Raw genomic sequence first — 16,331 nt, forward strand, 5'->3', positions numbered from 1 at the left:
ACTGACCGGTCGAAAGATGCAAAGACATCATTTTAAGACCCGCGGGATCTTTGTTGCTTTCACGATGGATTTTAATGACACAAGGAGTTGCACAGTGTGAAGATGATGAATATCTGTGAAAGGCATCACACTGTGGGCTCAAAGCAAAGTCAGTTTCTGCCTCCTTGAATAACGTTCATCACATCATCGGGTAAGCGATGACAAAATAATTCAGCTCTGCATCTATAAGCCTTCTGTACTTCCTGTATGTCTCTCGGAGCATTCTGTCCTCGTCGTTTGTTTCGTACTTGTTCGTGTAAATTCGCACCTGCGAAAGAGGCAGAAGGATCCATGAGCTGTCATTAGGGTCGCTATCCAGAAGACCACAAGTCCCTAACGACTGAAATCAATTATCCCTTGCGATAGAATAGCATTTTAATTGCTTTTTTAATTTTTATTTTACCTTTAGGGTTTGCAACTGGCATTTTCCCTTTTCTTGATATTCGAGAATCCTCTCTACGAACTTCACGTCCAGGAAAGCCCAGATTTTGAAGTAATATAACTTTTCGCAGATCAGAATGAGTTGAAGAAGCTCCTCATCTAGGGTTTCGTGGTTATTGTTGAACTCGAAAGTTAATTTCTGGAAAATAATCGAAAGAAGAAACGAGTAAGTGTTCGGGCTGAGGAACACTTGATTAAGTGTTAGGGTGGAGGAGGGGCTGGGGACTTGAATACTTCTGCATCTCCATTCTCTAAATCAATCAATCAATGGTATTTATCGATTGCTTACTGCATGCAGAACACTGTGCTAAGCGCTTGGGAGAAAACAATATAACAGAGCTAGAGGGAAGCTCTTTGTTTGCAATCTTCCTTCTTTCTGGAACTTCCTCCTTCAGATCTTCCAGACTTTGGCTCTCCCCATTTTCAGAACGCCTTCCCTGATTCATTTTTCTTTTCCCTCAAATCTCATCACCCCCCAAAACACCATCTGAGCGAACATATATAACATAAAACTTCCCAAGGCACATCTGTCTGTGTTGACCTACAAACTCTTCTATTTAAGCACTAGTTTAGTGGAAAGAGCACGGGCTTGGGAGTCAGAGGTCGGGGGTACTAATCCCGGCTCCTCCACTTATCAGCTGTGTGACTTTGGGCAAGTCATTTAATTTCTCTGTGCCTCAGTTACCTCATCTGTAAAATGGGGATTAAGACTATAAGCCCCAAGTGGGACAATCTAATTACCTTGAATCTACCCCAACACTTAGAACAGTGCTTGGCCTATAGTAAGCGCTTAACAAATACCATCATTATTATTATTATTCTTCACATTTCCATTCTCATGTTCCTCCCAAAGGAATTTAGTTTGCATCTGTCTCCAGCACCCTCTCATAGACTGGAAATTCCTTGAAGACCAGGTATTGTATTCTTCACAAGTGCTTAGAACAGTGTTCTTCACACAGTGGGTACTCAGTATGTATTACCATGGATCAATTGTCTGTCCCTCATATCCTTAGTCTTCTTCCCCCTTCCCCTATTTATAAATCCTTTTGGTCCATCTCCCCCATGAGATTCTAAGCTCCTTGTGGGAAGAGAACATATCTACAAACTCTGATATATTGTACTCTCCAAGTACTTGGGACAATGCTCTGCATCTAGTAAGCACTCTTTTTTTTTAAGGTATTTTTTAAGTGCTTACTATGGCCGGGCCCCGTACTAAGCTCTGGGGTGGGTATAAACTAATCAGGTTGGACACAGTCCCTGTCCCACATGGGGCTCACAGTCTTTAATCCCTATTTTGCAGATGAGGTAAGGGAAGGACAGAGATGACGTGTCTAAGGTCACAGACAGCAGAGAGGTGGCGGAGCCAGGATTAGAACTCAGGTCCCTCTGGCTCCCAGGCTCTATCCACTAGGCCACACTGTTTCTCAATAAATATCACTGGTTGGCCAATTGCCTAGTGTCTGAAATGCTCTCCCAAGTGCTCGATCCAGTACTTCCCATTGAGAAGCTGCTCAATAAATGTCGTTGATGGACTGATTGATCGAAGAAGCGCTCAGTACAGTGCTCTGCACACAGTAAGCGCTTGACATATGATTGATTGATTGATTGATTAAATGCCAGACCTCCTGAAAACTGGGAGGAAGGGGAGGGAGCAGAGCAGACGGAGACAGTCTGTCCTGGAGGGGCTTATGCCTGGGCTTCCATCCCTCCCCCAGGGGCCACAAGGCCTCACCTAATTATAATAACAATAAAAATAGCGGTATTTGTTCAGCACTTACTATGTAGCGATGATGATGATGGTATTCGTTAAGTGCTTACTATGTGCCAGGCACAGTACTAAGCGCTGTGGTGGATACAAGTAAATCGGGTTGGACGCAGTCCCTGTCCCATGTGGGGCTCCCAGTTTCAATCCCCATTTTACAGATGAGGTAAGTGAGGCCCAGAGAAGTGAAGTGACTTACCCTAGGTCACCCAGTAGACAAGCGGCGGAGCCGGGGTTAGAAGCCTCAACCTTCCGACACCCAGGCCCGGGCTCTATCCACTACATCATGCTGCTTTTAAGGTGCCAAGCCCTGTACTAAATGCTGGGGTAGCTAGAAGTTCATCAGATCCCACATGGGACTCACACTCTAAGTAGGAGGGAGAACAGGTATCAAATCCCCATTGTGTATACGAGGAAACTGAGGCATAGAGAAGTGACTTGTTTGCTGTGTGATCTTGAGCTACCTTCTCTGTGCCTCAATTCCCTCATCTGTAAAATGGGCAGTAAGCCTGTGAGCCCCGTTTGGGACAGGGACCGTGTCTGACCTGATTAGCTTGCATTTACTCCAGCGCTTAGTACAGAGGCTGGCACATAGTAAGTGCTTAACAAATACCAGCTGCAAGATGGAGGGCAAATTGGAATCAGCGCGGTGCTCTGCACACCGTAAGCACTTAATACGATGGCAGTTCCTGGAAAACAGCTTGCCTAGTGGGTAGGGCCCGGGAGTCAGAAGGACCTGGGTTCTAATCCCGGTTCTGCCACTTGTCTGCTGCGTGACCTCGGGCAGGTCCCTTCCCTTCTCCGTGCCTCAGTTCCCTCACCTGAAAGATGTCACAGCAGCCGAGCGTGACCCAGGTCCCCTGAGTCCCGGGTCCGTGATCTACCCGCTAGGCCACGCTGCTCACCTGCAGGGTCTTCCTGTAGTTTGGCAAGAGATCGGTGAGAGTGGGTCTCATGGACCAGTCGGGATCGCTGAAGTAGCAACTGCGCAGACTGATGCTCCGAATGGGAATCTCGTGCAGCAGGATCCGGGTCAAACGCTCGTACTTCATGACCCGCTCGAAGAAGAAGTTGACCTTCAGGTTGGTGGCTTGCCTGGCCAGCTTGGCCCAGGACAAGCCCCAGACCACCTGGCCGTGGGGGTCGTGCACGTGGCACTTGATGTTAAGCGTCCACAGGGAGCCGGCGTTGTTCTTGCAGAGGATCTCCAGCAGCTCGTCGGAGACGCAGTTGTAGTTGAGCGTCAGGACGGCCAAGCGGCGGAAGGTGGCCATGATGTCGTTGAACTGGGGGTGGCCGTAGACCGAGAGGTGGTGGCTGAAGTAGTCCTCGATGTTGAGCACCGAGGTGAAGCTGGCGCTCTGCAGACGGCCCAGGGAGGCCAGAATGGAGCAGCCCTGGTCCAGGGACACCTTGGCCCCGCGCAGGTTCAAGCAGTCCAGGTGCTTGCTCATTTTCCTCAGGAAGAAACTCAGGCTCTTGATGAACGAGGTTCGGATGTGGTTCCTCCAGACCATCCTGTCGAGCTCCAGGTGCTGGATGGAGAGGGACTTCAGGCGGTTGTTGCACCTGCCTAGGTAGGAGAGGAGGCCTCTCATGGTCAGCTGAAACTTCTTGGTCAGGATGGAGTTGTAAGGGTTCGTGAATTTGATCTCCAAGTGCTCCAGGTACTTGCCGAACTTCTTGATGTACCAGAGGGCCGACTCGAACTCGGTGGCGTGAGAGCGGGAGGGCCTCCCGCTGAAGGTGATGGTCCGGTAGCGCCAGAGGTTGGCCGAGTACATGATCTGGTTCCATTTCCTGCAGACCAGAGAGGCCCGAGATCGGTCCCTGTCCCCCAGCCACCAGAAGACCCTCTGCAGGCACACGTCCGGCAGGCGGATCCAACAGACGGGCGGCTGGGGCGGGTAGGGGCGCCTCTCTTCCTCCATGGCCCAGCCGGGGCGGGGGAGACGGGGTCGGGGTCGCCTGGGACGCGGCACCGGGCCGGACGTCTGGGACTCGCCGGGGGGGAAGACGGAATCGTCGGTCACTCGATTCTCGCGGGGAGCAGAAACGAAAACGGCATCGCCGGGGTTCGAGGAGAGGTGCGGCTAGCTCGACGGCTGGTCTTCCTTTGCAGCTCACCCCTCGCGCCCCCTCTGATCCCGGACAGGGGAGTGAATTGTGCGTCACTCGGTCGTCATCATCGTCATCATCAATAGGATTTATTAAGCACCTGCGGGTCACTGCCCTGGGTGTTGGGGTGGAGGAGAGAGGGCGGGGAGGGGGAAAGACACAATGACAAGGCCCAGGCCTTTGAGCTCATCATCTGGTAGGGGAGACACAATCACAACAGCAACACACACAAGAGAGGCTACAGAGCGTCTATCTCTGCAGAGATAGAGATCGCAGGAACGTATAGAGCGTCTACTATAGGCAAGATGCTAGTAGGCTCTCGGGAGCACTTATGTACATATCAGTTCTTTATTTATTTCCATTAATGTGTGTCTCCCCCTCTAGATTGGAAGCTTACTGTGAGCAGGGAATGTGTCTCTTTACTCTCCCAAGCGCTTAATACAGTGCTCTGCGCTCAGTAAGACCTCACGTAATGTGATCGAATGAACAATAAAGGAAGAAAACCCAGGCCCCGTCTTCATGGAGTTGAAAATTGAATGGGTTGAGAAGGTTATGTGGTAATTACTGTCACGGAACCGAATCTGAATGGGATGTTTAGGGACAGTTCCAAGTTGAGGAGATAGCTGGGCAGAATGCTTTAGTGATAATAAATGAGTGAAAAAAATAAATTCAAATATATTCCAAGCATTCTTTTTGAACAGCTTAAAAAAATGAAGATGGAGAGTAAATTGGAATCAGCGTGGTCTAATGGGTAGAACCTGGCCTGGGAGTTAGAAGGATCTGGGTTCTAATCCCTAGTCTCCCATTTGTCTGCTGTGTGATCTTGACAAGTCACTTCCCTTCTTTGTGCCTCAGTTCCCCCTTCTGAAAGATGAGGATAAAGACTGTGAGACGTATGTGGGACACGGACTCTGTCTAACCTCACTAGCTTTTATCTGCTCCGGTGTTTAGTACAGGGTGTGGCACATAGTAAGTGTTAAACAAATACCATAAAACAGAAACAGACAATCAGTGGTATTTATTGAGCACTTACTTTGTGCAAGTGTACAGTACTGAGTGCTTGGGAGAGTAGAATGTGGCAGAATTAGCAGATGCAGATGCTTACGGCTGCAGCATGGTGTGAGCTAATAATCATAATCAAAATAAAGATGATAATTCTATTGCTTCTTCTACTATTAATAACCTTAATAATATGCCATTTGTAAAGTGCTTACTCGGTGTCAAGCACCGTACTAAGCCTCTGGGGTAGATACAAACTAGTAGTCCTTTTTCCTCCAGTTGTTCAAATTTTCCTTTCCGGTTTTTACGTCCTGATGTTCAATAGGTCGATTTTTCACCTGCCAGGTGAGAAGTAAAGAGGCAGACTTGGGTTATATTCATGAGACGGGGAGAGGTGGAGATCCTTCCAAATTTGGTAAAGGCGGCAAAGAGACACAACGTCGTTCACCTTCCGGGGAGTGAGTTGGTAACCCAAACTCGGTCCCAGAGGTTCGAGGGTCTTCTGGAGAGATCGCAGATAAACACCGGCAGGCAGATCCCTGAAAGGCGGCTGGTGGGGAGGGGGTGAGGGCGAAGGGGACCCCCGTAAGAGCTGGACTTTAGGAACACGGCCTGGGGCTCGTTGAGCTGGAGTGCAGACCCAAGGTGGTAAGGCTCTGGGGGCTTCTAGGGGTGGGAAAAGGAGGCAGTGCCGGATCCGGAGAAGGGTGGAGACCTTGATATTCACCCCATCCTCAGCCCCACCACACTTTTGTCCCTATCTGTAATTTAGTTATTTATATCAGTGCCTGTCTTTCCCTCTAGACTATAAGCTCCTTGTGGGCAGGGAGTGTATCTGCCCGCTCTATTGTATTGGACTCTCCCAAGTGCTTAGTACAGCGCTCTGCACCCAAGAGGTGCACAATAAATGCCACTGATTGATTAAAAGTCAACCCCTTCTCTCCCTGCCCATACCCCAAGCCTCCTGACTCTGACCACTCCTATTTCACAACCAAATTGATAGCAGAATGATTCTTTATTGTTACGCGAATGCCAAGTTCAAGGTGTTTTCTGATAGAAAGAGTAGAGTCCTCCAGTTTTCATTTCCCGAAACCCCTGTTGAAGAAAGAACAAAAAGTTAAAACTGAGCTGCGATTTTTTTCCCACCTGATGTCCCCCAAAGTTTGAAAATCAGAGTTGTTTTCCCAACCTAGAGGAGATCCTGGAGATGAGCCAAAGAATCAACTCAATACGGTGCAAAGACAGACACTTCTTCAAAGCATTCATTGCCGTACCTTTTGGTAAAGGAATCCCTTAGTTCAGCTTCCGGTTTTTCAGAGAAGCTAAAAAGAGGCACTTCTTCTAAATAAGAGGTAGGGGAAAAAAACCAAAGTAGAAAGTAAGAGGCCTGGTCTGGATTAGGATTGCGATGTGTCTGTTCAAAGAGAGGTGAAAACTGGTAGACTGTCTCTAGACTGTAAACTCGTTGTAGGCCGAGAATGTGGCTATTATTGTACTCTCCCAAGCGATTAGTACAGTGCTCTGCACGTGATAAGTGCTCGGTAAATATAATTGTCTAATTGGTGGAGGGGCGAGGGTGGGTGGGTGGGGAAGGGAACCTCTCTAGCTCCAGGGAAATCTCTGGAGCCTCTGATAGTTTATAGAACCATTAAACTGGCTGTAGGGTATCAGAACAGAAGCCAGGAAGGAAAGGGGTTGAACTTTTCTTCCATTTTTAATGGACAGCTCCTCCCAGGGGGCTGTTAAAACAATAAATGGAGACTGGTGACAGGCTGAGAATCTTGGAAAGCCCAAGGAGAATTACGAGAGGGTTGGTGGGATAGTCTGGGTCTCTGCCCCATCTTCCCTTAGTAGAAGCCCTATTTAAGAGGAGAAGCAGCATGGTCTAGTGGATAGAGGAAGGCCCTGGGTTCTAATCATGACTCTGTCACTTGTCTGCCTTGTGACTTTGGACAAGTCACTTCACTTCTCAGGGCCTCACATCCAGAAAATGTGGATTAAGACCGTGAGCCCTATGTGGGACCGGGACTGTGTTCAACCTGATTTGCTTGTATCCACTACAGTGGCGGGTACATAGTAAGTGTTTGACAAATGCTGCAATTATTATTATTTAGAGAGCAACCGCCGGGTGCCTTAGACTGTGCTAAGCGGAAGAACAGAAGTGTGAGTAGTTTAGTCTCTACCAGGCATAAAAACGTTGATGAATGGAGGCATCGGAATAAATCACTGACTGCGCTGTTGATTACATATCGAGCAGTCGCTGTTCTCAACTGGGTCCCGTGGTGAGCCGGGAATGGGGGTGAGGAAGGAGGGAGGGGCCTACCTGGTGAAGGTGCAGCGTCGGCTTGGGGAGCAGGATGCGGCACTGGGGACAGCTGTCCAGCACATCAAATTCGCTCTCATCTCTGGGAGCTGGTGGTCCCCAGGATCGTCCGGCTGAAGCGAGAGCCAGGTCCCCCTGTGCCTTCCTGCCCGGGTACCACTTTCTGGCCATGGGCTTGGAGGCCGATGGGAACTCCTTCCCCCTCTCCTCCTTGGGATGCTTCTTGGCCCATCCTCCGGCGGCTTGGTCAGGAAAAGACGAGTTGGGCCTGGGGAGAGGATTTTTTGACCTTTCAAAGCGATGGGGTGACAGCAACTTGGTGAATTCGGAGAGTGGGTCACATTGGTTCTGCAATAAATAAAGAACAGTAATGTGGCTAGTAGCAGCCGTAGTTCTAGTAGGTATTAAGAGAGCTTACTGTACTAAGTGCTGGGAAAGAGTACACCCTTGGGAATTGGACACCGACCTTTGTCCTTCTGAGGGGTGCGTAGTGCTGTGGCTGCTATGTACCCCAAAAATTATAATAATACATTAAGATCACACAAACACACACACACATGAAGAGACGGAGAGAGAGAGAGGGAGAGACAGACAGAAGACAGAAATGAAAAGCCCGGATCTTTGTCCAGGTTATATGAAGAAACCCCATTGAGTCCAAAGAGAGTCTGTTAATAATAATAATAATAACGATAATAAATAATAATGGTATTTGTTAAGTGCTTACTATGTGCCAGCCACTATTCCAAGTGCTGGGGTGAATACAAGCAAAGTGAGTTGGACACAGTCCCTGTCCCATGTGGGGCTCACAGTCTCAGTTCTCATTTTACAGATAAGGGCACTGAGGACCAGAGGAAGTGAAGTGACTTGTCCAAGGTCACCCAGCAGACAAGTGGCGGAGCTGGGATTAGAACCCGTGACCTTCTAACGCCCATGCCCGTGCTCTTTCAACTAGGCCACGTTGCTTCTCAGTGTCTATTTTTATGTGACTAATCCAATGTCCGGGAACAGGACTGGACATTCTAGTCTGGCCATTGTTGCTTGAATTTGGACTATTTTTCAAACTGAGAAAATCGATTGAAGGGTTTACAAGGTTAGCGTTTCCCAAGCAATCTATTTCCAAACTGACTCCTTTTGACCAAAATAATGGGAATTCACTTCACCTCTCTTCTTACTTCCCAAAGATAAGACATGAGAGGTAAACACACTTGGAAAAGACTTTGAACTCCCCGGCAGAAATTTGCTGGGTTGATACCCAACTGGACTTCTGACACGGGGAAACACTTTCAGTAACCTGAACGAGCAGTCAATCCATGATTGGGAATAGCCTTCCGGATATGGTTTGATCAATACTGAATGAATCCACATCAGTTTGTTAGAATTGGAATTCTACCCAGCAAAATGGACTGATGAGATACCCTTATCTCTTGTGGATTTGATCTCTCATAAACAAGCTTTAAAACGTTCAAGGTTGGCAGGGTCCCTTTTCAGCAAGATCTGAATTTCCACAGGAATCATCCTTCCTGCAGGGGAAATAAGGACACCAGCTGCTCACCTGATGCTGGAAAAACTGGGATTTCGGAATCTCTTGTTTGCATTTCGGACAGCGAACCTGCTTCTTCGGGGCTTCTGGGAAAATAGAAGCAAAACCAGAATGAAATCTGAATAGTCAGCACCTGTGGGCCTGTTCTGCACTTAGCCCAGTTTTCTTTGGCTGCTCACCATCCTCCTGCTCCTCATCCTTATCCAGTGATGGCAAGAGGCAGGTGGGCTTTCTCCAAGGGTCTCTGGGGTGCCCATTCTACTGTCCAGCCAGAGTTTGTATGGGGGCAAACTGAGCTTGAGGTTTTGATAATTATATGCCAGACACTATGCTAAGCACTGGGGTGGGTTGAAGATGGTCATTCAGGCTGATTTTAGAGAAGATGATGCCCTGTAGGCTGGATTCATCAATCAATCAATTGTATTTATTGAGTGCTTACTACTACTCTTTATAATTACTGTGGCATTTTTTAAACGTTTACTATGTGCCAGGTACTGTACTAAGTGCTGGGATAGATTTAAGCAAATCGAGTTGGGTCCCTGTCCCACATGGTGCTCACAATCTTAATCCTCATTTTACAGATGAGGGAACTGAGGCACGGAGAAGTGAAGTGATTTGCACAACAGCAGGCATGTGTGAAGCCAGGATTAGATTCTGCAGTTTATAAGACAAGCTTTCCCACTTCAGGCAGAGCACCGAGGTGTCTCGTCTTATGCCTTCGAGTCGTTTCCGACCCATAGCGACACCACGGACACATCTCTCCCAGAACGCCCCGCTCTCCATCTGCTATCCTTCTGGTAGTGGGTGGATCCATAGAGTTTTCTTGGTAGAAATATGGAAGTGGTTTACCAATGCCTCCTTCTGCGCGGTGAACTCGAGTCTCTGCCCTCGACTCTTTCCCGTGCCGCTGCTGCCCAGCACGGGTGAGTTTTGATTTGGAGGAGATGGCCTTCCACTCGCTAGCCACTGACCAAGCTAAGGCCGGAATGGATAGGCCTCCGCTTGACCCGCCCTCCCGTAGCCGAGACTTGGGAGAGTACCGGAAACTCTCCAGTTGCGACCATGGGGGGCGGGGGCTGAGGTGTGCTGCCTTATTAATAGTCACTGGGGTATCTGTTAAGCCCTACTATGTGCCAGGCACTGTTCTAAGCGCTGGGGTAGATACGAGATAATCGGGTTGGACACAGTCATCCATTCATGCAATCGTATTTATTGAGCTCTTTGCGTGCAGAGCACTGTACTAAGCTCTTGGGAGAATACAGTATAACACATAAGGGTCGCAGTCTTAATCCCCATTTTCCAGACGAGAGAACTGAGGCCCAGAGAAGCGAAGTGACTCACGGTGCTTGACGTTCAGACAGACATCCTTGTGCCGGCTCTGGTCTCTGACGAGGACGTACTTGTGGCAGTCGAAGCAGAGCTCCGTCCGGGCTCCGCACTGGACCTCGTGCTCCTGAAGGCAGCTGAAGGGCATGGGCAACTTGCAGAATTTGCACTGGACTCGACGCTTGCTGCACTTGTCCTGTACGGTGAGGTGGAGAGCGGGGGGAGAATTTGGGGCCGGGGGGCAGCCTCATCGATCGATCAGAACACCGTGCGCAGAGCACCAAGTCAATCAGATGCCGTTGTCTGAGTGCTTACTGGGAGCAGAGGCTCGACTAAGCGCTTGGATGAGTCCAATAGAGTGGCTAGACCTGAGGAGCTTATTCAGTCGTTCATTCAATCATATTTATTGAGCGCTGACCGTGTGCAGAGCGCTGTACTAAGTGCTTAGGACAGTACAGAACAATAAACAGACATTTCCTGCCCACAAAGAGGTCTACTATATGCAGAGCACTGTAATAAATGCTTGGGAGGGTCAAATAGAGGTTTGACCCGATCCCCGCCCTCAAAGAGTTTCCAATCTAACAGGGAGATGCTACTAAAATAAATATAGAGATGGGAGGAAGATAGGAAGTAGCACGGCCTAGTGGAAAGAGGAGCGGACTGGGAAGCAGAGGACCTGGGTTCTAATCCTGACTTTTTCACTTGTCTCCTGTGTGGCCTTGGGTGGATGGCTTAACTCCTCTGGGTCTCGGTTTCCTCACCTGTAAAATTAATTCCTCTTCCTTCAGACTTAGATTGAGAGCTCCATGTGGGACAGGGATTGTGTCCAACTTGATTAAGTTGTTCCTACCCCAGCACTTAGTCCTATGCCTGGCATATAGTAAGTGCCTAACAGGTACCCTTAAAAAAGAAAAGGAAAAGAGGAAGATATATTTAAGCAACTGCTTGAGAAATAGGGCATGTACGATACAGAGCAGGTACGTTAGGTACAGAAGTGCTCTGGATGCTGGCGAACACACAGGTTTGAGGAAGCATAAAAGTGCTGGTGGGGCAGTTGGGGGAATATAAGTGGGGGAGATCAGAAATCCACTGGGGTTGGTCTCTGGGAGGAGATGCGATTTCAGAAGGCTTTTAAGATGGGAAGAACTGTGGTTAGGTAGATAAGAAGTGGGAGGGAGTTCCAGGCATGGGAAAGGACGTGAGCAAAAAGCTGGTGGCAAGAGAGGTGAGAAGGAGGAGCAGTGAGTAGGTTAGCTTGAGAGGTTCAAAGAGTGTGAGCTGGGGTGGAGTGGGAGAAGAGAGTGGATAAGTAGGAGGGAGAAAGCATCATCAGCAACGGCACGTATTGAGCGCCTGCTGGGTACGGTGCACTTGGGAGACTCCCACATACCCTGAATCAGCAGACCAACGGGAGGCAGAATTCAGACTACCCTCCACCGATGCCCAGCACACTTCCCCGGGTGAACTGTTTGGGATGGGAGGAGAGAGGAGAGGGGATGGAGTTCCGGTCTTCCTCTCTGAGTGGGGAGAACTCTGATCCCTACTTCCCCCTGGCGAGAGTCCTGGCAGGAGGTCCGCAGCCCGAGAGGCAAGTGAGGGCGTGAGGGTGAGTGTGGCGTGAACAGACCTTACCTTATGCTCCTCCAGTAGATACTGTTGCATACTCTGTTGGCACAACTGGCATCGCACCTGGGTGGGGAAGGAGGCAGAATCATGGGAAACGAGCCCTATCTAGCACTTAGTAGAGTGCTCTGCAAACGGGAAGCGTTCAGTAAATACCATTGATCCATCCTGGAGGGTTAGCTGGGCCTGGGGAGGTTCTGGCTTTTGATTTGAGCTTAATTCCTCCCTACTCTGGATGTGGGCTCTGATCCCGGCTCCACCGCTTGTCTGCTGTGTGGCCTTGGGCGAGTCACTTCACTTCTTTGTGCCTCAGGTAAAGGGGGCATTGAGCCTGGGAGCCCCGCGTGGGACAGGGACCGTGTCCGACCTGATTCCCTTGTACTTACCCCAGCGCTTAGTAAGCGCTTAACATACACCATACTTATTATTATCACCCATCCCAGATAGAAATCCGAACCAAGCGATCTTTCTCAATCACCCTGGCCCTTCACGTTGTCCTGAAAACCCTCGATCCCCCCTTCTCTGTTCTGTTTCCACCCCATCAATCTCTGCCATTCCACTCACCCCAGACCCAATTAACAGAACTGGAAGCCACAGAGGAAGAGATACCTGATTGGAGGGAGCTGGGGAATTGGGCCCCAAATCCCTAAACCCGCCAAATTCTCAAGCAAGTGCCAGAGTTTCGTCCTTTAATAAAGTGGAGACAGAAAAAGAGACTAAACCTGAGGTGAATTGGGAAGCAAAGGGAAGGGGCTTCATGAGGGGGAAACCCATAAGCCATTGAGGGCTGAAGGAGCACTTGGATTGCAGGGGAAAAGATTTTCATTCATTCATTCAATTGCATTTATTGAGTGCTTACTGTGCACAGAGCACTGTACTAAGGGCTTGGGAGAGTACAATAGAACAATGAACGGACACACTTCCTGCCCACTCAGGGGAAGGAATTAGCAACCCTTTTTTGCAGGAACAAAGAGGGGAAGCCATTAGCCTAAGGACACCCAGCAAATTGGCACATCTCCTCCAAGAGGCCTTCCCAGCTTAAGCCCCCCTTTTCTTCATCTCCTCCTCCCTTCAGCATCTCCCTGACTTGTTCCCTTTGCTCTTCCCCATCCCAGTCCCACAGAACTTACGTACATAGCTGCCGTTTTATTTATTTGTATTGATGTCTGTCTCCCCGCCTCTAGACTGTAAGCTTCTTGTGGGCAGGGAATGTGTTTGCTTATTGTTGCCTCGTTCTCTCCCAAGTGCTTAGTACAGTGCTTTGTACACATTAAGCGCTCAATAAATACAATTGAATGAATGAATGAATGAATGAATGAAAGAGGTAGGACTAGAATCCAGGGATTCTGACTCCCAGCCCCGTCTTCCTTCCTTGCCCAGCACAAGGCCAAGACCAACCTACCTGCTGGTGAGCTATGGCCTGATGCTCCTTCTCCGCTTTCCTCTGGATGGGTTGGTCACAGATGGGACAGACGACCAGAAAGCGGAGGCAGTGGGCCTCGTGGAGGGAGAAGTTGGCGGAAGCCACATCTTTCCGACTGTGAAGAAAGGAGAGGCTGAGATTCCTAGTGGCCTTTCCCACCATCTTCCCGCTTCCACCTCAATGCATCCCCACCTCACACAAGTGTGCTTCTTGTAGGGGCTCGGCGGGCGAGCATGAATGGGGCTACCGGGCTGCCCTCGTGGGCCCATTCCTTAAATGTCTCCTTCCAGAAGCTTTTGGTTCCAACTCCGTTGTATTGTACTCTACCAGGCACTTAGTATAGTGCTCTGCACACGGTAAGAACTCCCTGCAAAGCCTTACTGAAGGCACATCTCCTCCAAGAGGCCTTCCCAGACTAAGCCCCACTTTTCCTTACTTCCCACTCCCTTCTGCGTTACCCTGACTTGCTCCCTTTGCTCTTAATAATAATAATAATAATGTTGGTATTTGTTAAGCGCTTACTATGTGCCGAGCACTGTTCTAAGCGCTGGGGTAGACACAGGGGAATCGGGTTGTCCCACGTGGGGCTCACAGTCTTCATCCCCATTTTACAGATGAGGTAACTGAGGCACAGAGAAGTTAAGTGACTTGCCCACAGTCACACAGCTGACGAGTGGCAGAGCTGGGATTCGAACTCATGACCTCTGACTCCAAAGCCCATGCTCTTTCCACTGAGCCACGCTGCTTCTCTTCCCCACCCCCCCCCGGCCCCACAGCACTTATGTATATATCTGTCATTTTTTAAATTTATATTGATGTCTGTTTACTTGTATTAATGTCTGACTTCTCTCCCTCTAGACTGTGAGCTCACTGTGGGCAGGGATTACTTCTCTTTATTGCCGTATTGTACTTTCCCAAGCATTTAATACAGTGCTCTGCACACAGTAAATGCTCAATAAATACGATTGAATGAATGAATGCATGTTAATTAATAAATACCATTGATGATAGTCTAATATCAGCTAGAGCTTGGCCCAGGGTGGAGGTGGATGAAGGAGCATAAGGTACAGGGAACGATCATAGAACCCTCTCCCGAAACATCTCTCTCACCCACCCAAGAGAGTCCCAGGTTCACTCATTCATTCATTCCTTCGTATTTATTGAGCGCTTACTGTATGAAGAGCACTGTACTAAGCACTTGGGAGTTTTTCTACACCCAGCTCCACCACTTGCCTGTTGTGTGACCTTGGACAAGTCACTTCAATTCTCTATGCCTCAATCCCCTCATCTGCAAAATCTGTGAGCCCCACGTCGGACGGGGACTGCGTCCACCCTGATAAACCTGTATCTCCCCAGGGTTTAGAACAGTGTTGGACACATAGTAAGCGCTGAACAAATATCAATAAAAAACCAACCAAAAAAAAAATGGGGTTTCAATACCTGTTCTCCTTCCCCTTCGGACTGTGAACCCCACATGAGACTAACTGTGTCTGATCTGATCATATTGCGTCTACCCCAGTGCTTCATACAATGTTAGGCACATAGCAAGCACATACTAAGTACCACTGGTATCGTTATTGCTGCCAGCGTCAAGTATGGCAACTGAGCAAGCTTTTAAATCTGAAAATTCCCCAGAGAATTCCAACCGAAGCAGCGTAGCCTCGGGAATAGACCTCAGGTCTGGGAGTCAGAGGACTTGGGTTTTAATCCCAGTTCTGCCACTTGTCTGCTCTGTATCCATAGACAAGTCGCTTCACTTCTCTGTGCCTCAGTCACCTCATCTGGAAAATGGGATTAAGACTGTGAGTTCCACGTGGGACGTGGACTATATCCAACCTGATTAGCTTGTATCTACCCCAGCGTTCAGTCCAGTGTCTGGCACATAGTAAGGGCTTAACGAATACAGAACAAAACAAAGAATAACAACAGTACAAAAAAGACAAAACTCAATATTCCAGCACTATCCCCCCTCTGTTCCAAGTTCCCCAGTCTGAGAGATCCGGAGTCCTTAGGTTGGGGATAGGGATGAGGGTAGAGCCGAGGAGCAGGGCCACCCTCACCAATTCCTGCAGTACTGGAACTCCTTCTCGAACTCCATGTTCCCTCTGCTTTCTCTTCCTATTTTGCTCGTCTCTGCAGGACCAAGAAACGAAACTAAAAGTTACTTTACTAGCCCTGCCCACTGCAGGCAAGGGAGAAGATGGGCACAATCCCCCACCTCGATTTAAGATGCTTAGGAAGGGTCTTGAGTGTGTTTAGTTTGGAGGTGGATCAGCCTCTGAGGACAGGAAGCGTAATTCATTCATTCATTCATTCATTCATTCATTCATTCATTCATTCATTCGTATTTATTGAAGGCTTACTAGTACAGAGCACTGTACTAAGCACTTGGGACAGTACAATATTAATTAATTCATTCATTCAATAGTATTTGTTGAGCAGAGCACTGTACTAAGTGCTCGGAAAGTACAATTCGGCAACAGATGGAGACAATCCCTACCCAAAAATGGACTCACGGTCTAGAAGTGGGGAGACAGACAACAAAAAAAAAACAAGTAGACAAGCATCAGTAGCTCAAAATAGATAAATAGGGTTATAGATATTATTGTTATATTATACAGTACAATTGTATGTTGCATATTATACAATACAATTATACAATGTAACAATAAACGGACACATTCCCTGCCCACAGTGAGCTTAAAATCTGGAAAGGGAGATGCATATTAATAGAAAT

General features: G+C 48.5%; 2 protein-coding genes across 2 annotated transcripts; both read right to left on the reverse strand.

The window, feature by feature from the left end:
* Nucleotides 1-49: 49 nt before the first annotated feature.
* Nucleotides 50-4,380, reverse strand: FBXO39 (F-box protein 39). The gene is made up of 3 exons (XM_001511675.6): nucleotides 3,148-4,380; nucleotides 443-619; nucleotides 50-307 (listed from the first exon to the last, which is right to left on the reverse strand). Exons 1-3 carry the CDS (start codon nucleotides 4,171-4,173, stop codon nucleotides 179-181), a joined length of 1,332 nt encoding a protein of 443 aa, XP_001511725.3. The 5' UTR covers nucleotides 4,174-4,380; the 3' UTR covers nucleotides 50-178.
* Nucleotides 4,381-6,355: 1,975 nt separating this feature from the next.
* XAF1 (XIAP associated factor 1) lies at nucleotides 6,356-15,804 on the reverse strand. Its single transcript, XM_029082262.1, has 8 exons — nucleotides 15,655-15,804; nucleotides 13,574-13,709; nucleotides 12,181-12,237; nucleotides 10,564-10,744; nucleotides 9,235-9,308; nucleotides 7,683-8,030; nucleotides 6,634-6,700; nucleotides 6,356-6,454 (listed from the first exon to the last, which is right to left on the reverse strand). The coding sequence occupies exons 1-7, from the start codon at nucleotides 15,690-15,692 to the stop codon at nucleotides 6,653-6,655; spliced, it is 882 nt and encodes a 293-aa protein (XP_028938095.1). The 5' UTR covers nucleotides 15,693-15,804; the 3' UTR covers nucleotides 6,356-6,454; nucleotides 6,634-6,652.
* Nucleotides 15,805-16,331: the final 527 nt, after the last annotated feature.

Source organism: Ornithorhynchus anatinus, chromosome 17 (genome assembly GCF_004115215.2).
Source record: "Ornithorhynchus anatinus isolate Pmale09 chromosome 17, mOrnAna1.pri.v4, whole genome shotgun sequence".
Taxonomy (NCBI): Eukaryota; Metazoa; Chordata; class Mammalia; order Monotremata; family Ornithorhynchidae; genus Ornithorhynchus; species Ornithorhynchus anatinus.

What these genes read in the sequence shown, in the direction of transcription:
- FBXO39 (XM_001511675.6), bottom strand. Translation starts at nt 4,173, where the DNA reads ATGGAGGAAGAGAGGCGCCCCTACCCGCCCCAGCCGCCCGTCTGTTGG. An exon ending in ACTACAGGAAGACCCTGCAG is followed by an intron (nt 620 to 3,147) that starts GTGAGCAGCGTG and finishes ATTATTTTCCAG; the next exon opens with AAATTAACTTTCGAGTTCAA. An exon ending in GCCAGTTGCAAACCCTAAAG is followed by an intron (nt 308 to 442) that starts GTAAAATAAAAA and finishes CCTCTTTCGCAG; the next exon opens with GTGCGAATTTACACGAACAA.
- XAF1 (XM_029082262.1), bottom strand. Translation starts at nt 15,692, where the DNA reads ATGGAGTTCGAGAAGGAGTTCCAGTACTGCAGGAATTG. An exon ending in CTGTCTGAACGTCAAGCACC is followed by an intron (nt 9,309 to 10,563) that starts GTGAGTCACTTC and finishes CTATTTTCCCAG; the next exon opens with AAGCCCCGAAGAAGCAGGTT. An exon ending in CGACGCTGCACCTTCACCAG is followed by an intron (nt 6,701 to 7,682) that starts GTAGGCCCCTCC and finishes CCTCTTATTTAG; the next exon opens with AAGAAGTGCCTCTTTTTAGC.